The following is a 23,019-nucleotide window of genomic DNA, read 5'->3' as shown; positions in this document are numbered from 1 at the left end:
AGTCTGCTGAAGTTAAATTTTACCGGTCCAGCTCATCAGCAAGTCTTCTTAGGTTGTGTGCATGATGCATAGCCTTTTCTACCAAATCATCATCAAACAGAGACAGATTGGCTAGTTTTTCTTGCAATTCCTTTTTTGCTCCATCTATTTCTGCGTAGAACCCTGATGCATTCTGAACAAAATATGGAAGGAAGGAAAGAAGATGAAAACTGTAAAAAATCAAGTCTTTATTTTGATTATTATGTTTTATTTTACCTTTTATATTATGATAATGTTGTTTTATGTTATATTTGTTTGATGTTATATTTTTAACAGATAAAAATAGGAAAGATCAAAGAGTCTGTCCCATGAATATCAGTATGGCAAGACAAGTGCAGGAAGATAAAAATCAATCAAAATTCCAGGAATCCCTTGAAAAGATATTAGAGACATATGTGTAAAAGACCAAAGAAAGACAGTTGAGAAATATCATACTATGCTTTATGTTTGCTCCAGAATGGTGCCAATGACAAGTCTTTCAGAGTGAAGTGCTAATAGGTGAAGTAATTAAACCAGATCTTTGCAAAAATCCCCTCGTTGTTCTTAAATTGGGAGGTGGAACCTGTAATTCTTTTTTTTTTTTTTTTTTTTACCTCTTCTCTGTGAAGACTGCAGGCTAGAAATTAGTTTTGGGGACTTCTAAATGATATCTATACAAGTAAACTAAATAATGCTGGGGTGGGTGGGCTTATGCATCATCCTGTTACTGCATGGGCCCTGGCACTGTTTGGGCCCTGGCCAGCTGCCACTGTCCCAAACCTGCCTCCTTGGGGAATAGCACGGGGCAGTGCCTGTGTCCCGGGGACAATTTGGCAATTGCTGGAGAGGAGCAGCGAGTTTAGCTGTATGGCTGTGAGGTGTGCCACATTGTGGAAAATGGGTCCTGGCCCCTTTTTGTCTCCGTGCACAGAGACATCCCTCGTGCTAAGACATCTTGGGTTAGTCTAATTTGTAAATCAGTCCACCTAAATACTGCTGATATGTATGTATAGGCAAGGAGAAGTAGTATCCCTTTGCCTTAGCCATACTTTTTCCTTATGAGAAATACTTGTGGGGAAGACCAAATGGGCCTGCATTCAGCTCCTCTCCAATACACAAGCTTGCTGATATGTTTGAGAATTATAAATGTGGCCTCAAAATACATGAAAAAAGGATGAAATGGAGGGAGAGAAAAAGGATGAATGAGTGAAGCGTGAAAATACTTATTACTGATGAGGGTGGAAGATGTACGATGTTGCATACTACTTCCTTCCCAGCAGCGCGAACATCCCCTATGTGCAAACTTATCCACAGGAGTGGGGAACCCAAAATGATAAACTGCAGCAATTTGTGTTGTGCAAAACACAGGAGGAAAAAAAAATCATACTGTTTGATCACCCAGGGATGGTTATAAAGCAAGCTGTCTTCTTTCTGTTTTCTCAGATTATTTTTTCAAAGAAAGATTAATGACTTTTGATATTTGCCTTTTTGTTAAAAAAGGAAGTGGGGAATTATGACCAAAATGACTGTTTGTGGAGAATTTTCATTTGTCTTAGCAGCTTTGGTAAATATTTTAGTTGGCAAAATCCCAGTTTTATTTTCTTCATTTTTTCATATAAAGTCCAAAAATCTAAAATTTCTAAAAATTTCCTACACCACTTTGTCTCATTCAAAACACTGAATGGTAGTCTACAGTTCCTGAACAGGATTTCTATAAGACAATCTGTTTATATATATTTTACACTCGGACAGTGGCTGGTTTTAAGACTGATATCTGGGATCTTTAGCCTTCTCCTATGCTCATTTGCAGGCAAGAGGAAAGGAATTTAGCATATAGTGCAGTCTTTTATCAGAGCATCTTTTGGCAGCTGCTTGTAATGAACTGGTTGAGAACTCTACCATAAAAACCTTCATTCAGCTCTGTCTACAGTAAGGTGTCCTTATAATACAATTATTTTTCCAAGGCAGTAAAATGTAATTACAGAGCTTGTCACCCAGGAAGATTTATACTTTTTTGGGGGGAATATTCATCAGTATTTCATTGAAACAGTATAAAAAAGGAGAGGTTTTTATTTAGTGGTCTAAATGCAGGCCTTAAAAATTAAAAAAAAACCAGGACATATCATTTAAACAAGTCACTGAGGCACCTACCTTTATTACCTCACTTAACTCAGAGTTGACCTTTTGTGGTCCTACCAAAATAGTTGTGGCATTTAGGAGGATGCCATTTACTTCATCTATTTGCTCTTTTATTTTCTCATGTTGTTTCTACAAAAAATAAAATAAAATTAAATCACATCCAAAACCATCTGTGCATTGGTAAAATACAGTGTTAACCATTTTTGTTAAATTTATTAAAGTTAATTCAAAAGATGAAGTGATGAACTAAATAGATTTTAGACAAATTTGAAGTCTAAGTTTTTCCAGATATCTCTAATAGCTGCATATTATAATGTGACTCTTTGCATTTTCTTGTCTTTGTGAAAGAAATCTTGGGGTTTTTAAAATTTATTAATTTCATTTTATATTACAGCATGAGCAATTATTGGAATGAAACATTATTCAGTGCACTGCCAGCAGAGACAAATTGAACATGGATTTTTCATAGTGGTCTGGAGGCTAGTTCTTTTCTGGAGGTTTTTTAAATCAACAGTACAGAGATCTCTTTTCCTTGTCAATAGTAAAGCTAATGCGAACAATCTCTTTTGTACAGCATCTGCCTTCATTGTGAGGAATAATGAAGATCCAACTGGTTAAAAACAGTGAACAATTGAGACTATGCACTTCAGGCTTTGCTTCATAAATGTGAGATGAGCTGCAGCTTGGCACTCTAATTATGAAACAATGGAACAACAGAAGAGGCTTTGTACATAAGGATCCCAAGCTGCTTGTAGAAAAATTCACGAGAACAGCATGCCTGATTTCTCTATTGAATTATTAGACCTTCCACATCAGCATGAACTTCTAGCACTGCAAATTTCAAGAGCTCAAAACTCAGCCACTGATGCTATGAAACCCAGAGATTGGCCTGAATTTGAAAGATCATTCTTCAAATCACAAAATTGCTCCCTAAACCCCTCTCCTGCGGAATCCAAACAATTTCAGCCATTGACATGAAAACAGTTCAGTTCAAATGATCCCAAATTGTTCTCTTTGTCATTTTCTTCCTTGCTGAAAAAAAGATGAAAACTTTTAGGTGGGACGTTCTGGTTTTGCATCCCTTAAAGGAAACTAAAGAAAACAGACAAAGAGTCACAAAACTGCTGGGAGGAGAAAAAGTAGTCTTTTTGTATGGCTGATGGATTGGGTACTTTTCTGGGATAAGAGACCTGAAAATTCAATTTCCTCATCAGCCAGATGGGATTTCAACCTAATACCACCACTTACAGGCAAACATGCCTCCCTTCTGTGCTGTAGGGGACAGGTCTCCTCTGGGCTCTTCTCTGGAGTGATTACTGTGTTCAAAATACTGAAACTATTCATTTCAACAGAGCATAAGGGAAAACTGCTGTAGCCTTATAGCTAGGCTGTTCACCCAGCAAGTAGGAAACCCAGTTTCAAGGTATCTGTTGTGGAGCAGTTAGAGAATGGATTTGTGCTTGAAGATGCAAGGACAATTGTCTGCTCTTCCTGAAAAAATGGGGATGCATTTTTTTAAAGAGGATCAGTGAGAAAGTTTGGACGAGACAGTATGAATGCACTCACAGCCCAAGGCATGAATGCAGTGCAAAGTCTTTATAAATAATCGTTTTAAAAGAATATAATTACTTTTGTGAGCATGAAGTCCTTCCACATTATAAATCAGTACGTAATAGGTGAAACAGTCCTACCACAATATTTATAGCAGCCACGCTACATGGAATTTTAAGCTTCTTGGGTTTTGCTGTAATACGTCTTCCTAGTTTAGGCATTAGTATCCCTTTCTTCCATGGCCTGCTGAAACACTGCATGCCAAAACTTGTCATTTATTGTCACTCCATAATAAATAACAGCACCTTGCACTTCCACAACTTGTTTCTTAGAACTACAGAGTCAAACTCATCTCACTGAGTGGTCCAAGAAATTATTTTTTGGTGTGGTGATTCCTGAATCTAAACTGTTTGCAATCTACTATTTTAAGCACCGGCAGAGATGGAGTGTTCACAGACAACAGTTATGATAAATGTACTGCATCGTACCTCACGCTTTTGAAGATTGGCTGTGTTTTCCTTATTTATATCCTCTGTTTGTATAACATAGTCAAGTGCCTGGTCTAATGCTTCTTCCAGGTCTGACAGCTTCACATCCTGTTCACTGAGCTGCTCCAGCACATCAGATACTAGAGATCTGGTGTCATTGTATCTCTCGTGAAACTCTTCAACTTGCTGTAGCACTGGGAGAAAAATCAGAGGCCACTGATTAATCCAAAGCTTGGATTTCTGACAAAACTTACCTATGCAGCAATCTCTGTTGCTGTTACTCAGGGGATGGTAAAACACATTTGTTAAAAGCTCACTTGAGAGATCATATACTTAGATTTTAATTTTCCCTCTTCTTCTGAAAAGGAAAGATGCCTCTCATTTTAGTATCTCATTTTATTCCCATTAATCCCCCTCTCAAGTAGCTTTTCCTAAAAGAAACTAGGTTTGGCTTTCCATGCTCTTCATTTGCTCTTCACTGGCAGAGCTAACCAAGCTGTTCTGGAGAAGACAGTCCTCATTGTCCTGGGGCTCTGGCTCATGTTCACCAAGCTGTGAGAATTAGGCTGCCACTCTTTCCCATACAGCAGTTTTTCTCTCTCTGCTGGAGTTTACTGTCCCCATGGCAGAGCTGGCGGGGGGGGGGGGGAAAGAAGATGTTCACACGAGCAATTCCAGCCCTGTCACGAACCTTCCTAAGCAGCTATCGCTGAGGTGCTGCAGCTCACAGGCACGCACAGACACACAGACACACACATATCTTTTTCTGCCCATTCTGCCACGGGGGCAGCAAGCGCCAGCAGAGACTTGGGGCAGGCATTTGGAAGAAGCAGCATCTTCAGCACACCAGTCGGTGCTTGCCAAGCGCCTGCTGGTCCTCCCAGGGGCTCAGCAGTACATCCAGAGCTGCCTGGCCCGTGCCAGCTGCGCATCAAGATGCGGGTGAATGGAAACCAGATTTAAAACTCACATTCCTCCGCTGCGTTTTCCTCCTCATCCGCAAGTTGCCTCTGATTAGTGAAAGGCTTACGGCGTTTGATCTCCTTCAGCATCTCCTCAGCCCCACTCAGCTTCTGGGCAATTTCTTCAGGGCTCAGCTCTTGTTGAATTGCATAGTATTTCATCTTGCTGCTGATCTCTGTGGGAAAAAGGAACAGATGGTCAATCCAGCATGGCTACAGAGAAGTAAATACTGTGGAGTACTTTTACTTTTGTGAATCCAGATCATGCTAATGGCAAAAGAAAGTTTTAATTATTTCTCAACTCTGTAGTAGATAATTATTATGTTTAATCCAGTCTTAAAATTAAACCTGTAAATGTATCACACTTTCAGGCATATGTGGGGGTCTCATCAGAAGAGGATGAGATTAAGCAGGCATGGGTTGTGTGAATTATTTGGCTTGGCAGTTCTTACAGACTGGGATCATCATTTTATTCTGAGTTCTGTGGCATGTAGCAGGCTGGCGCTTTCGTCCAGGATCATGGTTTTTAAGTGCTGCTGCAAAAATGTCATGTTTATTAAATAACAACAATGTTAAGGAGGCTGAAGGAACCTTTTTTCCATCTGAAGGAGTCTGAGGCACCCTAAAGAGGTAATATATGGCTTCTGGCCTGATACTGCCTAGCTGGTTTGGAGATAGATACTATTTCAAGGTTTTGGTCTCAGTTCAAAAAACACTGTTGGATCCCTGCAGCTGAAACTGAGTTTACCCATTCCCAGTGTAGGCATTACACAGTCTACCCACTTCTCACTCCCTGGCCTCGAATACCACCTCCTCTTTTATGCCCTACAATGTGAGTAGCTTTGGCTTGCATTCGTCACTACTGTTGTGGATAACCAGAGCTGGCAAAGCCAGCACTATGCATCTGTAAGATTTTTATAAAAAATAGATGTATAATTGTGGCACAACAGATTCTTTGGCAGAGTGTCTTTGTATACAGTTTCTGGCTGGCTTGTCAGCTCATTAGTGAAGCTTTGAAGTCCCCTGTGGAGCAGTAACTGATCACCACCTCTATGGATTTCTTTTTCCTTCTCTTGCTGGCAGATGCGTATGCATGTGTGCACACATACACCTTCCCTTCAGTAGAGAGTGGCTTGCCCCTGTAGAAGAATAGTTTTGAGCATGGTGGAAATAATTTTCACCAACTTGTCTCCAACTGCCTTCTGGGTGAACAAGCACTCTTTTTTTATTCACAGCCATGGGTGTGGCTTCTTCTATGATAGCTCAACCTGACTGTACTATTTGTGTGCCAAACTAGATACATTTCTGCCTTCTGTGGTTCCTTTCCTGCCCCAGATCAATTAATAATGCAGAAGGACTATCCCCAGAGGTCAGCCAGTAATTGTTGGTGACATGCAATGAGGCTTATGCTGACCCTTTTGCTCAATAATTGTAGAAATAAGATGTGACAGATGGCCAGACAGTCAAAGGTGATCTAGCATCACAGCTATAAGAAGGTAGTACTAATGTAACATCCTATGAGCACGGTCTCGGCCTGCCTTTTCTGTGTGATGGCATATGTTAACTATGTTTGTTGAAATAAAGTAATGGTTGAAGCACCCATGGAATTAAGGATAAGCAAGGATAACAGCTGATATGTAACTGCTCTTCCTTACACAACTTGCCACAGAGCTTGCAGTAATTGCTCTAAGGCAGAACTGCTCAGATCTGTTAATAAAGCATTTCTATTGATTGAAAAAGGGCTGTTTAACCTCAACTGTCAGTCAGCCTTTCTATTCCAGTGCCATATACAGCTTTCTTATGCTGTTGGTTTTGCCAAGGGCTGGGAAAAATCAGTGTGCTCTATGGCAGGATGGAGGCTGTCATGATGCAGCTGTACAGGGGACAGAGATGCTTCTGAGTATGTTCACTTGGGGTTTTATTGCTTTTTGTAGGTACAGAAGAAGAGGCTGCAATTGGTTTAATCTCAGTTTTATATATCAGCATGATAATGATATGTCATAGATATTCCAGATGAAGATGATCATCTTTGACTGGGAAACTTTTTTTTAAGAGCAGTTGTGCTTGGGAAGGTGTTCACTGTTGTTATTTATCCTTTGATATGTAGTACAGTAAAAATTCTTGAAGATGCAGGAGGTTTAACAGGCTCTAAATAAAAAAAATCTTCATCTGGGAAGGTGTAAAATACATATATTTACAGTCAGAAGAGAAGTTACATTTTGAAATTTATGCTAGTTCTGGAGATGCTTTTAGTGCTCTAACATGTTGCTCAAAGATGAACTTCGTAAGTTTTGTCTGCATCCCCTCACATCATATGGACAGATGAGCAGGACGCTGAGACAATAGGTTACAGTTTGTCCCAACATTTTAACGTAAAAAGTTCTTGGTTTCACTCTTTTCCTAATTTTGGGAGATCATCGTCATCATATTTACCTTTCCTACTGTGAATCAGCATCACTATAACCATTTCTGATGGTCTGCACTAGCCACAAGGTTTAAAATTCTCCTTTCACTTTTACTAAAGGCCCTGCTTGCTGTGTGGAAAAAAAAAAAAAAGACAATGAAAATGCAGTTTTCCAATTCTTCTTCTCTATTTCAGAATAAAAAGAACAAGATGACAACAGCTCTGTAGATGTGTCTGGACCCAAACTCAATTTGAAATTCTGGTCAGATGAAGCAATAAACAGCTTGAGGAGAAAATCACCACCACCGCCCACACTGAGCTTAGGGAAGCAGTAAGTTCACTGAATTATTTACTCTTCAGTGTCCTTTTCCTCTTTGAAGCATCTACATGAAGTTGTATGAACCAGCGCAATCCTACTTAGCAACAGTTTGCTAAAAAGCAAAACCTGGATTTAAAGTAATACTCGCCAGTGGGATCACCAGGGTTAGTCAGACCTAACTGACTGCCATGGGTTCAAAAGGGAAAGCATAATTTTTAAAAAAATCTGTCTAGCTATTCATATAGCCTCCATTACTTATCAGCAGGATGGGAAAAGTGCACTTGCATGAATTTGCTGATAAGTAAGACATGGAGCACTCTCACTTCTCATCCTATGCTTGTGTTTGTGGCTTGATCCAGCCCCGATCTGATACTTTTTTTTACCCCAGGTATATATAAATACCTTGAGCAGCTATTCAAACAAACAAAGTTTACAAGCTGAATTAGCTTGATGTATTTCATGTAAACCTATTTATTATTATTTTTCTCTGTCAAAGAGAGAAAAAAGAAAGAGAAGCTCTTGTTTGGGTGTCAGACCAAGTCAGCCCGTGGTGTCAGCTGTCTTTTAAGAGCGACAGCTTTTCTGAAAATAGGCTGCAGGCTGCAAAAGCCTTATGTGTGGGTTGCTTTGTGAGAGTGCCCAGGTGCTATGACATTTTTTTGCTGGAGGTTTCATTAATACATGCTTGACATTGAGCTGAACCAGAAAGAAATCTATTTACCTTGAATGTTATCCCTCATATTACTGAGCTGCTGCACAAGCTGAGTAGCACGGTTGTTGGTCTCCATGGTTTCCTTCTGTACCAGTAGGCCTTTGCTGGATCCTTCATTTCCCTATGAATAAACCATATGAGCTAGACATTAGATTTCTTTTCAGATCCGTATGCATGTGTGAGGATGAGCAGTGTAAACACACATTTTGCTTTCTTCTGATGAGCATGTGAGAGTCCATTTATCATATAAAGTGGTATTTACAGAGGTGTTTGAAGTGAAGGGCTGTCTTGTCAGTATTTTCAGAATTGCAGACTGAGAGATTAAAATCTGTCCCATATTTATCCATCATTTTCTGCTATCAAATTGCCATAAATTATGTACAGTTGTAAAACTCCCATCTGCTGAGTCTCCTAGGCATTCAGCGGGGCTAGCTCATTTTGCTGGGTATGGCATTTCCTGAGTAAGCATATAGACTGAAGAACAGGGTGCCAAACTCACAACCATTTTTAGATCAGTGTCTCCCTCAAGTGAGGTTCCCAGCTCTGCAACTTGTTAAAATTAAGAAAAAGCATGAGGATTCAAAATATTCTGAAGAGCATAGCCACCATCCTATACTGTATTAGTTGGAGGCTGTACTCTGCATTGTGTTCCTTTATGTGTAAAGGAAACAAAGAGTTACCATGTCATAGTTATCATCTTTCCTAGAAGGTCACTGACTTTGGGAGTCCTTAGATTTGATTTTCACTGGTATTTCCCAGGAAGGAGAAGAAAAACTGCTGTGCCATTGACGTTTCCTGGACCATGTGTGTGTATATGTATGTGTGTGTGCACATATAAGTCCACACCACATGCTTGCCAGTGTTAAGGTGTTTGACTCACGTTCCTGTTGGGGCTGCAGCAGCAAAAATTCCCACTGCAAAATTAGTTTCTGGGTTTGGGGTGCCCTGACACCTCATAAGTCAGAAGATATTCGGTTGTTGGTGTGCTCACTTCATACTCGCTTAATCCTGCAAGAACCACAGAGTACCCTGCTGTGTCCTCCAGCCCTGCAGGGCTCAGCTGTGCTTTGGCTGCAGGTTCAGCGCTAGCAGTGGCTGTGACCCATAAACACGGTTTTTACTCGGGGTTTGCAGAGGCACCAAGTGGTGCCGGAAGGCAGGGCCAGGGCAGCCTGCACCACCCAAGTGGATGGGCACCTGGGCAAAACTACTGTAAGGGTTTATAGAAAGGTTTTAATTTTGTTGCTGTTTACTTGTTTTTTTAGTCTTTGAAGGGCAAGCACTATGTTTTTTATTCGTATTACTTTATTGCTATCAGGGTTTCTTGTGGATGCTCCGTTGCTCAGCATTGCCACTTCATGCTTATTTTAAGAAACTTGTTGCTGTTTTTACACACTCCTGCCTTTACATAATACTCATTCCTCACCAGGTTTTTCTTTAACAATTGAACACCTAAGGAATTGCTGAGACAGGTTTGCTGATTGCCATAAGATTGATGGGAAACACAGCAGCATGAGTGAGGGGGTGCTTTTAGAGACCCTCAAATTCCCACTGATGCACAGAGGCTCATCCTGAAATTTGCTAAGAGCCTAGGAAGGAAAGGCATTTGGCTCGCCCAAGTCTCTGCCAAACATTCAGGATTGAGTGATATGGTGTTTTACTCGAAGCTCATCCCAAGCAGACTCAGGGTGTTACAGGTCACGTTTACTCTTCTCATTTAGCAGGAGGACTTGCCTACAGTTGGTGCATTCATCCTGCCTTTGTGGTATAGATCAGAATCTGCAGCAACCCCTCAGACACGGGGACATGCACGTGAAATGCTCTGAATGGAATATGCAGCACATCTCTGCAAAACCCACTCAAGGCCCTAGCACCTGTTTTCCATAAAAGTGCCTTGAAAGAGCAAAAAGTTCAATATATTCTGAGTTATTACTGTGGTCTTCTTTCTGCTTCCTTCCACATTATTTCCCTGCCTTTACAAGCAGTCACAAGTATTCATGTAGAACAAGCATTAGAAATAACCAGGGAGAAAAGACCAGAGGGAACACTGAATTCATTCATTCAGGGACATTCAAACTGCGGAATGAGCTAAGAAATCCCCACGTAGTACTGAAGATGACAAAAATGTTATTATCCAAATTCACTAAATTCCTAGAAAACCTAATGCCTTAATCATCCTGCCTACAAACTACATAGAAGGTCACTGAGCTGTGAGCACTGCCAGATTTTCACAGGTACAGCTGGTGGGGTGTGAACTAATTTAATCAAACCTCTCTTTTGAACACAGGCATAGTCGATGTAATTCTGCAGTGCCCTTTCTGCTAAGTAAGTGCTGATTAAAAACACCCAAACTCAAATTTTCTTTTCCATCTCTCTATACAGTCCTTTTTCCTTTGCCTTTGTGTTTTTTCTCCTACTTGCTCCTATACCTGCATTTTAGTCTAAAGGTATAAATTTAATTTATCTTCTGAAGGAATTGGTAAGTGAGTATAAAGCCTAGCATTTTGCAATAAGCATGAAATATACTGTAGTCATACTATAGCTGTGATTATCTCTGGGAATAACAGTGATGTATCTCACTAATATATATATCTATCTTAGCAACATAAAGATATTTAATAATATCTCTTTAAATAGAGGAGAAGCAATTTTGAACCCCTTTTTTTCTCTTAACATATATATACCAGTATTCTTCTAGGGTGCAATGAAAGTGTTATGTGAGCTGAGAGCAGATAACCTTAATTTTATAGCCTGGCAATTGAATGTGGATGCAGCATTTATGATTACAATTGTGTTAAAACATATCTTCAGTCCTGATCAGGCTTCCATCTTAGTGGGTACCTGAAAAGCCTTTTAAACTGGCAGTTTTCTAACATATTTTGAAGTGTCTAAGCAGGGCTAATTTAATTTTATGAGAGTATACATGTAAAATAGATATAGTACAAATACCCCCAAAGTCAATCTGAATTAGTTTAGTGTTGGTTACTTTGCTTAATTAGAAATCAAAATATGAAATAGAAAGGCAGTGTGTCTATCTCAGATCAAATGTGTCGGGGGGTATGTGGGAACTCAGATCCTGAGGGGAGGCTTTGTGTGATTGGTGACAAACCTCCAACCACATTCCACAGACTATGGCCCTACATCCTTCCTTTTCTGGGAAGAAGACTTGATAGGTCATTTATGCTTTTAATTCAGAGCTAAAGTAAAGTAGAAAGTTCTCCCAACCATCTTTCAAGGCACTCCCACTCTTGTTTGGTGAACGTAGAGATTCAGGCTAGATGTTGGGAAATGTTTCTTTATCGAGAGGTGGTCAAACACTAGAACAGGCTTCCTAGAGAAGTGGTTGATGCCCCATGTCTGTCAGTGTTTAAGAGGCATTTAGACAATGCCCTTAATAACATGCTTTAACTTTTGGTCAGCCCTGAAGTGGTCAGGCAGTTGGACTAGATGATCATTGTAGGTCCCTTCCAACTGGAACTTTTCTATACTAACCTCTTACGCCAGCATGTGAATATGACAAAGTGCAAACCCTCAGAGCTCTGGCAGGGGGCTATAAACAAACCTGTTCATCAAGTGTTGCTGCCTCTCTCAGGAGATCATTCATTTCATCTGCAGCATCATCGACCTGGATGCTCCAAATCACAGCATGGTTCTTTTTTTTGGACATCGCCTCCTGTGTGTGTGGGAAAAAAGTCAGTGCATCTGAAAACAAATTATTTCTCTAGTGAGGGCAGGGATTAAAATCTACAGGAATGGAACAGAAATTAATAGATTAGAATGGCATTAAAAAATGAAATGTCATCAATGTTTGTACCTGGAGATGGGTGGCAGTGAGGTTCAGGTCATTCAAGCGCTTTTGAGCTGCAACACCTGTAGAAATGCTCAGTAAAGTTGATTTGCTTTCATCGATAGCCAGAACTGCTAATCGGATGTCATCTGTCAAATCCCAAATACATTTATCGCAGCCTGATAAGGAAATAAAAGAGTGTCATTTTTCTTTAGCGTTTGTGTCAGTGAACAGCAGATATCTTAAATTCACTCTATAGTGCTCTTGCCCCAGGGCGTTCCCTCTCTGTCATTAATGGATCCTGATGGACACCCATTTTTCTTTCAACTTTCCTCCAACCACTTCCAAGGTCCCACAGTACAGTCATGATGCTTCCAGCTGAGCAGCACCAGATGGGACTACTCCGAGAGGCTGCTGCAGCGGCACTGTAATCAGTAGGGAGAGAGAGAGGAGGCATTTCCTGGTTATTCCCTAGAGGGTCTGCATATTTGTGGCCTGAAGAACAACAGGCAGGAGTCAAAAAACCAATTTCATTCTGTGAGAACCCCAAACTCTGTATTTAAAATTTGGTGGTATAAGAAGTAAGGATGTCCAGCAGATGGGCTCTTGGCTGCCTATTTGATTAGGAAGGCAACTTCTAGAAATACAGTTGCAACATATTTGGAATACGCTTTTGCAGAACTATATCCCTGTCCTTGCTGAATGCTTGCAATACCACCTTGTTTTTAATGACATTGGTGCCACCACTAAATGCAAGAGACTTAGGTGAACATGAAACACAGATTCCGACAGAAAATTTTGCTTGGTATTGTATAGTCTGTATTCTTGATGGCAGCAGCTCCCAGATGTTTTCCTTCTGGTTGCACTTGCAGGCACACAACCCCTCATCTTGGGAGTCAGTTTAGGAACCCATGTGTGCTACATGGTCTGTGTTATACCACAGACATAATTATGCTACCATTTAAAAAATATCAGTGGTTACCAGCAGTTACAACATAGTACTTCTGGAAACTCCCCAGGCTTCCTATAGTTAGAATAGGGGAGGTGATAGCGGAAAAGCATCTGCCTGATGGATGTATGTCAAATTGTCAACAGCAACAATTTATATTAGGTGTACAACTAGAAAACCAGAAATGACATGCAAGACATCACAGATAAAGTTGTGATGGCAGTTTTCAGGGCCAGAATACTATTTTGCAGACACGGTATCTCAAAGTCTAGAGAAGTGGCTTGGTGATACTTCCCTACTGCTCTGCAGTTTATACCTAAACATTCAGTTTGCATCACAGAGTTGGACATATGCATCTACTCAGTCAAGCAAGTGAGAACATGTTTAAATACTCCATCAGCAAGGCATCATGCATATTTACATGTTTAAGTGCCCTGTGGGACCAAGGTCAAAGTGCTGAGCCCACTGGAGAACCAAGCTCTTAAGTTAGTATTTGTAAGCATCTAAACACAAGAGCAATATTAATTTTTGGTGTTCTCATGATAATCCTCTTACTGATGGTTGGGCAGTCTGTGCCAGTAGAAACTTCAGGACTGTCTGCGAGGCATTCTCCAGTCTGGCTGTCACACATTCTCCCTCCACAGTTACATTCTGGGGGAAAAAGAAAGGATTTTTGAAAGAAGAATCTTCAAAATGTACAACTCGCCTTTGTCCTCCCAAGACCAGTGAAATGATTGTATGTAGGATTGTGCATGGATAGTCAAACCGAAATCAAGGGCTTCTTGGACTGATTTTTCCTTCAGTATGTAGAAAAAGGTGTTCTTTGCACTGCGGTTGAATTGGACCAGACAAAATGTGAGACAGGAAACAGAACCAGAAAGTCTGTGCTGAAGTGACTTGTTCAAGGCTTCCCAGCTGGTCACAAGCAGAGGCAGTGAGGCCAGAGTTGCCCAGCTGGGCCATTGTGCATCACTGTCTAGAGAGGGTGATGCTGAGGAGATGGGCTAAGGAAAGCAGTACAACTAAAGTTAATTCAGAGTTACAAATCTCTCCACAGACCTGTAGAATTTATCAACGCTGTGTCAGGCTGCCACAAAATAAGCTTTCCAGCTATCAGGGATTGATAGTGGACTCCAATTCCATCATCAGCCTAAGCATATCAAAAAGTAAATATCTCCTACCACTTGCAATGAAGAATAAATGAGGCTTTACATTTTTTTAAACTTGAGTAAGCTACATATTTACTGCCAGCACAAGTGGCTTTTTAAAAAGTATAATATTTAATCTAAAGTGTCTCTTTCAAGGTTTAATTGGCCATTTAAAATATATTATTTTAAAGATTAAAACATTCTTGGAACACATTGATAGAATAACAAAAACTCAAGCAGAACATAAGAACAGCAACGACTTATCTGGAATTCATTTTGCTCTTGTGATTCATGGTTCCAGCAGAATCTCATATAACAAAATTGTTTACTGCCATTTTATTGCAGCCCATTCATTGTTCTCTGTGAATTACCCTTGTATTTACATTCCACATTGTACATTTGAGGAATTATTGGGGAAAATGTGTAATACAGCTTCAAAGTCAGCATGATGCGCTAACATTGGAATAATTCTGTGTAACTGAACCAGTGTTAGTGGAACTACTCAGTTTTTGTACCATTGTGAGAACAGAATTTGGTTATGAATTTTGTGGGGCAATTGATATTTTGACCTCAGCACAATCTGTATAAACTGGGTGTCTCCCAGCTCTTGAATCCGCAATTTTTTAATTTGTTATTTCTTTTGTTAAGAAGCAAAAGAAAAGTCTCAGTTGAAAGCAGAGATTTCTCTTTACCAATATCACAGGATCTAGGCTATCCCCAAAATAGGTGGCAAGATTTCAGTTACAAGATGAAAATTTGGATGACATTGGTGCTCAAGAAAAACAAATGGTGTCTTCTTATTTAAAGGGATAACTCTTAATTTGCTATACAAATGCTTATTGTAAATTAATTTCAAAAGCAGTCCTGACAATTTTTCATCTACTTGTTTAGGAGGTACCACATTTTTAGTAGGGAATTAAGACTTTCAATGCTACTGTGGCTTACTGGTGGAGAAATCTTCAAAAATTGCCTTTATTTCTGAGGGACATTTGTGGAATGCTTTAAAGCGTGTCTGAAGGACTCATGGTTAAAAAATTTATTGAAAAGAAGCTGAAAACTACTATCTACATCTACACAGAGTTTGTCTTTTTCCAAAAGAAAAAAAGGTGATCTTAGCTGGGTAAAGCTGTTTGCTCATTTAGTGGTCTTGCATTTTTTTGTTGTATATACCCTTTGAGGTGCTGTGTGGAAACCATGTATGCAGACTCTTGTTTCTTACACTAGTTTCTGTCATGTATTTTTGTATTTTAAAGTAGGTATTCGTCTTATTTCAGAATCTATATTTTTCTAAATAAGAGTTCCTAATTGCTCCAAAATGCCAAACAAAGTATAAGCTTGCCTTGTAAACTACCTGGATAGTTTGGATATCATGGATGTATTGATTGGCGGAGGCAATCTATGCAGTACTGTCAAGTACGGCATGTTGTGGTGTTTAGCAGAAATGAAGATGAAATGAGAAGCATGTAATTGTCTGAAACATAATACTTCAAAATCAGGATTTGCTAGAGTCAACTACAAGATTAAATTAACTCCTAAATAGAGAAATGCTGTACCTCTCATAACATACTCAAGTGCCAAGGCACTTTTTATTTTTAGCAAAGATCAAACACTACAAGAAAATCTGCTAATGAAGAGAATTACCAAGCTGATTTATAGTCTGCATAAAAAAGCTGTATAGAGAAGTCCTGTGCACCATGAAATCCCACTTAAACTGTACCTCAGAAACATAAATAATACCAAGGCATTCTGTCTCTAAGTCCTGGAACTCCTTAAGGGTGCAAACCAAACCTATACTGAGGTGATGAAAGCGTGACTTAACTACAGTTTAGAAACTCTGCGTTCAGAGATGCCTTCCAAAATTATGTCTTGCATAATCTACTTAGACACTTGGAATGCCCTATAACCCTCAGACTTCTGGCAAAGCTACTCTTAGCTGTTTGAAGCTCTGCTTTTGCACATGGCCAGGGCATGATTGCTGCGGTTTGCTGACTTAAAGTGCTGGATGTGTTTCTCCTGCCTCACGGCATTCAGGGCCCACAAACCAGATCCTGTCATTCTTTATGGAAGAACTGCAATTAAATCATATCTGGTGAACTGAATTAGGCAGTGAAGAGCATAAACAAGATTTGCTTTTATGACCTCAAAATTGTGGAGTTGTTGAATTTCAGGCATGTCTTGGGTGCCCAAATCCAGGCAGGAGGTGAGTGTTGAGGCACGCTGTTCCCTACAGCCTCTGTCTTTTTGACTGATTTGGGTACCTGGGACTGGCTTTTGGGATTACTGTGTGTGGGCACCATCTCTCCCCATTCAGCGTAAATGGAATTTAAGCACGTCTTAGTGATGTGAATTACATCCTGGAGATGGACATTCAACTTCTAGCTGTCACCAGAACATAAAACCAGAAGGGACCACTAGTGGCATTATACGTGGTCTACAAATGAAGACAGCAGCACAAAGGGCACTTGACTACAGAGCATCCTCACAACCTCCATCCTGCAGGTCTTAAAACACACCTTAGCACTTTACAGTAAGCTAGTAAAAAGCAAGTCCAAGTGTACAGTGAGTTGCAAGAAGGACGTAGGTTGATCCTTAGACATTGCTAAGGTCCTGAGACCTGTAGACCTGTACCTGGAGACCCAGAAGCACTTAAAAGGTCCAGGTTGGGTGTATGGTTTGGCTGTGTTTTACCTTCAAGTCAGCTAAGAGCTAGGAGCGATCCATCTACCCCATTTGCATTCTGGTTCTTGAGGGAAGGACCCTGGCAAAGGGGTTGGGAAGGAGCCCCAAGGTCCTTGCTCTGAGCCACTGTGTTTTGTCTTTTGCTGTGGCTATTCCTTGGTGCTTTGAAAGAGGATGTACTCTCTCCTTCCAGAGCCAAAGCAAGGACAAAGGGCATGAGCCCAAAGTCCTCTTTGGATCTGACTCTATGTAAATTAGAAGAATAATTAGAGGACATAAACCTCTGTGACCCCTCTGTGTAGGCATGTTTTGGTAAGATCCTCTGGGTAGTGCTTTACCAGACCCTGGAAGTACAGTAATCCCCGGTGTGGAAATACAGTAACCAGCAAGATTACACAGACACATGGGAAATGCAGAATACATTATCAGTATGAAAACTAGCAGAAAATGAGCAGGGATTGGGTCAGGACAGGCGGGATGATGCTGTTGCCATCAAAACTACTTTCAAGTCTTTAAGTGCCATCAGTCTGAGTGGTCATGCTGGGCAGCGTGTGATGTGACCAAATCAAAGGTGAAGCCTCTGCCCAAGGAAAGCTTAGAGACCCTTATTTAAAACAAGATGCAGGACACAACAGGGCCTGCATTCATCCTGCCCAGGTGTCTGAGATGTTGGGGTCTGGGGTTTGAGACTTCCTCATGGGCAATGGAAAGATGGCTAGTGCCTGCGATGATTCAGCCAAATAGGCGTCTAAATTATTCCGCCAGGTAGACAGCCAGGAGCACCCCCTGCCTCCCAGGGCCACAGGTGTCTGATGACTGATTCAGGCATCTCTGGGAGGTCATCAATAGACCATGCTGTGCTGCATCTTTCTCTGCTCTACTAAACTATAGACAATACCTGTACAGTTTTTAGCGAATCTGGCATCACCATAGTAACCCGGAGCGCATCGTTCACACTTGAACCCGGTGGTGTTGCGCAGGCAGTTGCGGCACTGGCCGGTCACTTCATCACAGTCTTCAAAAATCAGGTTTGGGTCTGAGTTGCCGCTGCAGTCACATTTTTTACAAGTGCTTCCAATTAGCAAAGGGTTCCCATAGTAACCGGGAGCACACCTGAAAGGAAGAGCAAGCCCAGCAATGACAAGCAATGACAAGCAATGACATTGCCATCTGTGGTACCGTTTTTTCTCTGACCTTATTTGTGCCACCATGAATTGGTGATGGTCTGTAGCTACTAGAGGACAGAAGGCAAATTAGGAGCTGTATTCCTGCAGAGGCTGTTTTGTGCTCTAATCTCAACCTGTACAGTTATATATTTTTCCCTTCTTGAACACTCCTGGTATCTCAATCACACCAGTCTGTTATTTTTTTGTGTGTGTGTCTTTAGCAGCAAAATGATTTGTTCCCCATTGTTTTAAAATCTATGACAGAATGACCTTGGCAGAGAGGCAGCCCTAGTGTTTATTTTGGTCTCTTTCAGCTTTGGATCTCACCAACTATATTGTGTTATATAGGAAACTGGGGTAAGAGACTGCATTTCATGATGCTGAAACTCAGAGGAAGTTCAGACCTTATTTTCATTATAATGCATACAACAAAATACTGACCAGTAAAGGTTTATATAAATACTTCTGTGGTGAGGCATGGGGACAGTGTCTGATTTTTGCAAAACAAAACAGGCGCTGAACCAGCTCCATTTTTCAGATGTGTTTGGCGATAGCCTGCCGGCCAAAGGCAAAAGGCTGAGAGCAGCCACCAGCCCAGGAGGGGAGGATTCCTCTGTTGGTTTGCAGAGGGTGAGAGGGACGTGGGTAACAAGCACTCCAGGGGAGGCCTGAAATGGGCCCAAATTGCTTGTCGTGTCGCGTCACATTTGAGAAGCATTTCTGTGGAAAACTTGCTACATCTTAAAATGAAAGAGATGTTGAAACTGTACTGGTTTTTGAAAGGCTAGACAAGCATGCGATACCTAACGTTCCTGTGTGACCAGTAACCCTAGGCTATGACAAGAGATAATAGATTTGGCGTCATCATTTGGAAAGAAAGGAGAGGGTTTCAGTTAAAGGAGTTTCTGCTGATATCAGGGAGTGTGCTTAATCCTACAAGCTGGAGGAACCTTTGCAAAACAACCAGCGAGGCGAACAGAGCTGGCACTGGAGTGGGCATGGAGCAGCTCGCAGGAGAAAATCCAGCAGGAGCTGGTGGCTGGAGCAGCACAGAGCAGCTGCTTATGGACTGGAGGGGCCAGCTGGAAGGAGAGGGAGCAGCCCACGCCATTCATGGTGTCACTGCAGGGTAGCAGGAGGGTCTGTGACCCAGCAGCCTGGGGCACATAGATCAGGGACTTGTATCCCCAAACTGGGAATGAAGAATTACTGCAGGGAGGGGGATAACTAGCTGGTATTGCAATTGCTTACTGAAGAAATCTGAGGACTGAATAGTTGTTGCAGTGATTTAGGTAAAGAGTAGTTATTTGTATTTCATCCTATTTTGTCACCCTGTTGTCCTCGTGTTTTCTCCCATCCCTAACATCCTGTTTTAAGATGCTGTTTGTTCTGCTGTTGGTGGGCAGGGAGGGTGAGCTCTCAGGAAGTTTAGTTTAATTTTCCCAGGTTTCTGGCTGGGTACCTGAGCCGAGGTCTGTTGTCTCCTAAAATCTGAACATAGTCAAATCCAGGTTCTGCTATGTCTGAACGATCAAAATGTGAGAGATCTGATAAGAGCTTCCAGTTTTGATCTGTTCCTACATTTGCTGATTTTTTTAATAAAGAAAGTAATTTTCTCAGCGCTGCTTTGTTCATTTTCCAGTCCTGAACCCCCACAGTAAGAACACATAAAAGTTTAAGCATCTTAATATAAACCACTTGGCTGCCTCAAATACTGCTTTTGCCAATGGCAAAGACTCTGTCTCTTTGCAGCACTGCCAGAATCTTTGGTGCAGATCTTATCACTTGGGTGACCCAGATGTAACGAATAAAATTGTGACCTGGAGTTCTGTGCACCCGTCGAAGAACTGTGAATGTGACACGGATCATGAGTGTGATTTAGCTGACTTTGGTGGAGTCACTCCCTCTTCCCATGGGAGCTAGAACGGACAGTGATGGGTAATGCTACTATTTAGTCATGCCAAAAGTCTTGCTATAATTTTCTAATATTTGTAGTAAGGTTGTAGCATTTTCCCAAATTTCAAAATTTCGGTATGTTTATGAAGTTTGAACAAGAACTGCCCTCCTCTATTTTTTTTTTTTTTATAAATAATTTCCTTTATTCTGAACTCTCAAAATCTTACAGAATTTCTTTTAAATTTTCTGTAGTTAGGTATTTTCCGAATGGTTGTCTGTCTAATGTGGCCACCAAATCACAGAAACGACGGAGCAGGGCTGGGGCCAGACCAGTGTTTTTCTTTCCACTATCCAGCTCTGGCTTTCAGCCAGCATCTACCGAAGACTGCATACTGTTCCCATCAGGCCCACAACATCTGCCCTTTCATCAGGACAAGCTGATATTTTTTTTTTCTTTTCTGAAATATACTATTCAGTTCATTTGTCAGAAACGTAGTGGACAGTTCCTCACATCCTCACAGATGTATTTTGTAAGTGCTGCTTTTTATGACCATCTGACTCACTTTTATGAGCTCTATCTCCTTATCTGGAGTAGCTGTCTAAAACAAATAGAAACTTTTAGAGCTGAAAATAAATATTCCACCTTCACTTTTGCCTTCCCTTTGCCACTCAGTGCATCTCATAGGGCTGGACTGCACTTGGCCTTTTTTGAATCGGTAGCATGTGGGAAGAGCAGAGGCTGCTGGACGAAAACATATTACTCCGTCTCTGCACTTTGCGGTCTGAAAAAGTAGAGGCCTGTGGTACGTGTCTTTTCCTCCACTGTATCAATAAGTGGCTCTTTGTTGCTAGCAAAGAATATTTCCTCTCCCATAAGAAAGCTGCTAAGTTATCTTTGTTTTGTTTTAAAGCCATGTTTGCTTCCTGTAATTATTGGTAAGTAAGAAACTAACTTCCTCTTCCCTGGCAATGCCAAAAGAACCTTTTTCCTCTATTCGCTTTGGACATTAAAGTATGATTTAACAAAAGTATAAAAACTGGATTTCATCTGCTACCACCTTAATGCCTTATTGCTGGAGTCCAGGAGCAAAATGATTCATTCCTAAATTTCAAATTGGGAAGCTGTTTTTCCCAGTTCCTAGCAAAGGCCTCTGTGATTTCGCAACACCATTTGCTGGCAACCATAAACTGGATAGGTTTGTGCCAAGCCCCTGGAGCAGCACCAGAAGGCCTCCTACGGGAATGCCAGAGGAAAGGGAGCAGATTGCCTGCCGCTGTGCCGCTCTGGAGGCCCCACGCCCCGCCAGTGGAGGGGTGTCCTGCAGCTCCGTGGTGCCTGCCACCGACCACCGCGGAGAACTGGGAGGGAGGGCGGTGAGCAGGACGGAGCCCTCCTCCTCCTGGGGGCACGAGCTGCTATTTGGGCTGTAGGGAGGGACGGGGGCAATGCCCCTTCTCGCTCAGGATCCCCCAGCCCTCCTGCCAGCGTGCTGACGGCACGATAGCTGTCAGTGGGAGCAGGGGCAGGTGGCAGTGCCCAGCAGCGGCGTATGCGAGGCAGGGACTCGGTCTTTAGCAAGTGGACAGAGGCGAACAATGCATTTCTCAGTAGTCTCAAAATGCTTTTCGTTGTTTCTGACACAAATAGGAGTAGGACCAGGAACCTACCAGAAGGAAAGTCCTGTTTGCCACTGCTTGCCGCTTGCCCCAGCAGTTAGTCAAGGGCTTAACACGGTGACTGGGACAGGCTGATTTATTTCTGTGGCGTTTTCTAACCCATCTATGCAGCTTTGCCTTCCCTGAGACAGATGCACTGTGGCAAGCTGGGTAGTGGCTATTAGAAAACAAAGCTGATGCTATTTTCTACTGTTACTATGCATCTGCTACTCATTTCATAGGATTTGATTTGCTTGTAGTCTAGGTTGACATTTTAATAACCATTAAGAAGCCTCACTGACCTTTTAATTATCTGCATTATCCTTTGTGTGTAAATCTGACATTTTGGAAGAACAAAAGAATACAGCCATAGGCCTGGAAACAAGGGTGGGTTTTTTATTTTTGTGCCATCTGTCTAAAGGACTTTCACTATTGCTGTCACCATGTTAACGATGCAGAGGTAATAGGTAATATGCTGATGTTTCTGCATCATCTGTAAGGGCAAAAGCCTTCACTCTTGTTTTCATCTTACCTTTTTCATATTGATTTCTCCTTGCATCTTAAGCATCCCCTTTCTCCCTTCTGTGATAGTTATGTTAAGTATCATTTGAATTCAAGACTTGCCCATTAATGACAGTGGACTGAAGTCTTAAATACTTCAGGGGCTTTAAGGAAAAACAAAATGAGGTGTTCAGAAAGCCAGTGTCTGAGCCATCCTATACCCCTCAGTCTTTGTCTTAGAGCTGTTTTAATTTATTGGCTCTTCAAGGAGAATTTCTGAATTATCATCAGGCCTCTGACATTCATTGAAACATCATCCATGTCTGTTCATAGCGAGTAAGATGGCCCTTTATGATGTAGGAGGGTAAGTTATATTTCTGTTGTATAGCTCCATTTATTTGTGTGCTTTGTTATTTAGAAGATATTTACTGGGAATTGTTTATGGGCATAAGGGAAAGTTGAAAGGCAGCACTAGCCTATGGTTGTTTGCTTGACTTTATTGAATTATGTCTGTGAAGTACATTTAAAATTTGACTAAAAAAAGCTGCATCTGCTCATTAAGAATTTGACTAGATAATGCATTTTCTCCTTTGTTTTTGAAAAATTCATTTGGTAGAAGCCTGCCGTATGTTTTAGAGTGGTGA

General features: G+C 41.2%; 1 protein-coding gene across 1 annotated transcript in view; it reads right to left on the bottom strand.

The window, feature by feature from the left end:
• Positions 1 to 23,019, bottom strand: part of LAMA4 (laminin subunit alpha 4) — a 102,537-nt gene that overhangs the window by 40,839 nt on the left and 38,679 nt on the right. Inside the window, exons 5-13 of the mRNA XM_075707123.1 lie at positions 18,055 to 18,269; positions 13,885 to 13,980; positions 12,408 to 12,559; positions 12,156 to 12,266; positions 8,603 to 8,714; positions 5,167 to 5,334; positions 4,197 to 4,390; positions 2,170 to 2,286; positions 24 to 172 (exon numbers count right to left, since the gene is read on the bottom strand). Of these exons, the coding sequence (XP_075563238.1) occupies positions 24 to 172; positions 2,170 to 2,286; positions 4,197 to 4,390; positions 5,167 to 5,334; positions 8,603 to 8,714; positions 12,156 to 12,266; positions 12,408 to 12,559; positions 13,885 to 13,980; positions 18,055 to 18,269 (1,314 nt within the window). The remainder of the gene's footprint in view (positions 1 to 23; positions 173 to 2,169; positions 2,287 to 4,196; positions 4,391 to 5,166; positions 5,335 to 8,602; positions 8,715 to 12,155; positions 12,267 to 12,407; positions 12,560 to 13,884; positions 13,981 to 18,054; positions 18,270 to 23,019) is intronic.

Source organism: Pelecanus crispus, chromosome 3, assembly GCF_030463565.1.
Source record: "Pelecanus crispus isolate bPelCri1 chromosome 3, bPelCri1.pri, whole genome shotgun sequence".
Classification (NCBI taxonomy): domain Eukaryota; kingdom Metazoa; phylum Chordata; class Aves; order Pelecaniformes; family Pelecanidae; genus Pelecanus; species Pelecanus crispus.
The sequence above is the reverse complement of the archived record's forward strand: the minus strand, read 5'-3'. Positions and strand labels throughout refer to the sequence as shown.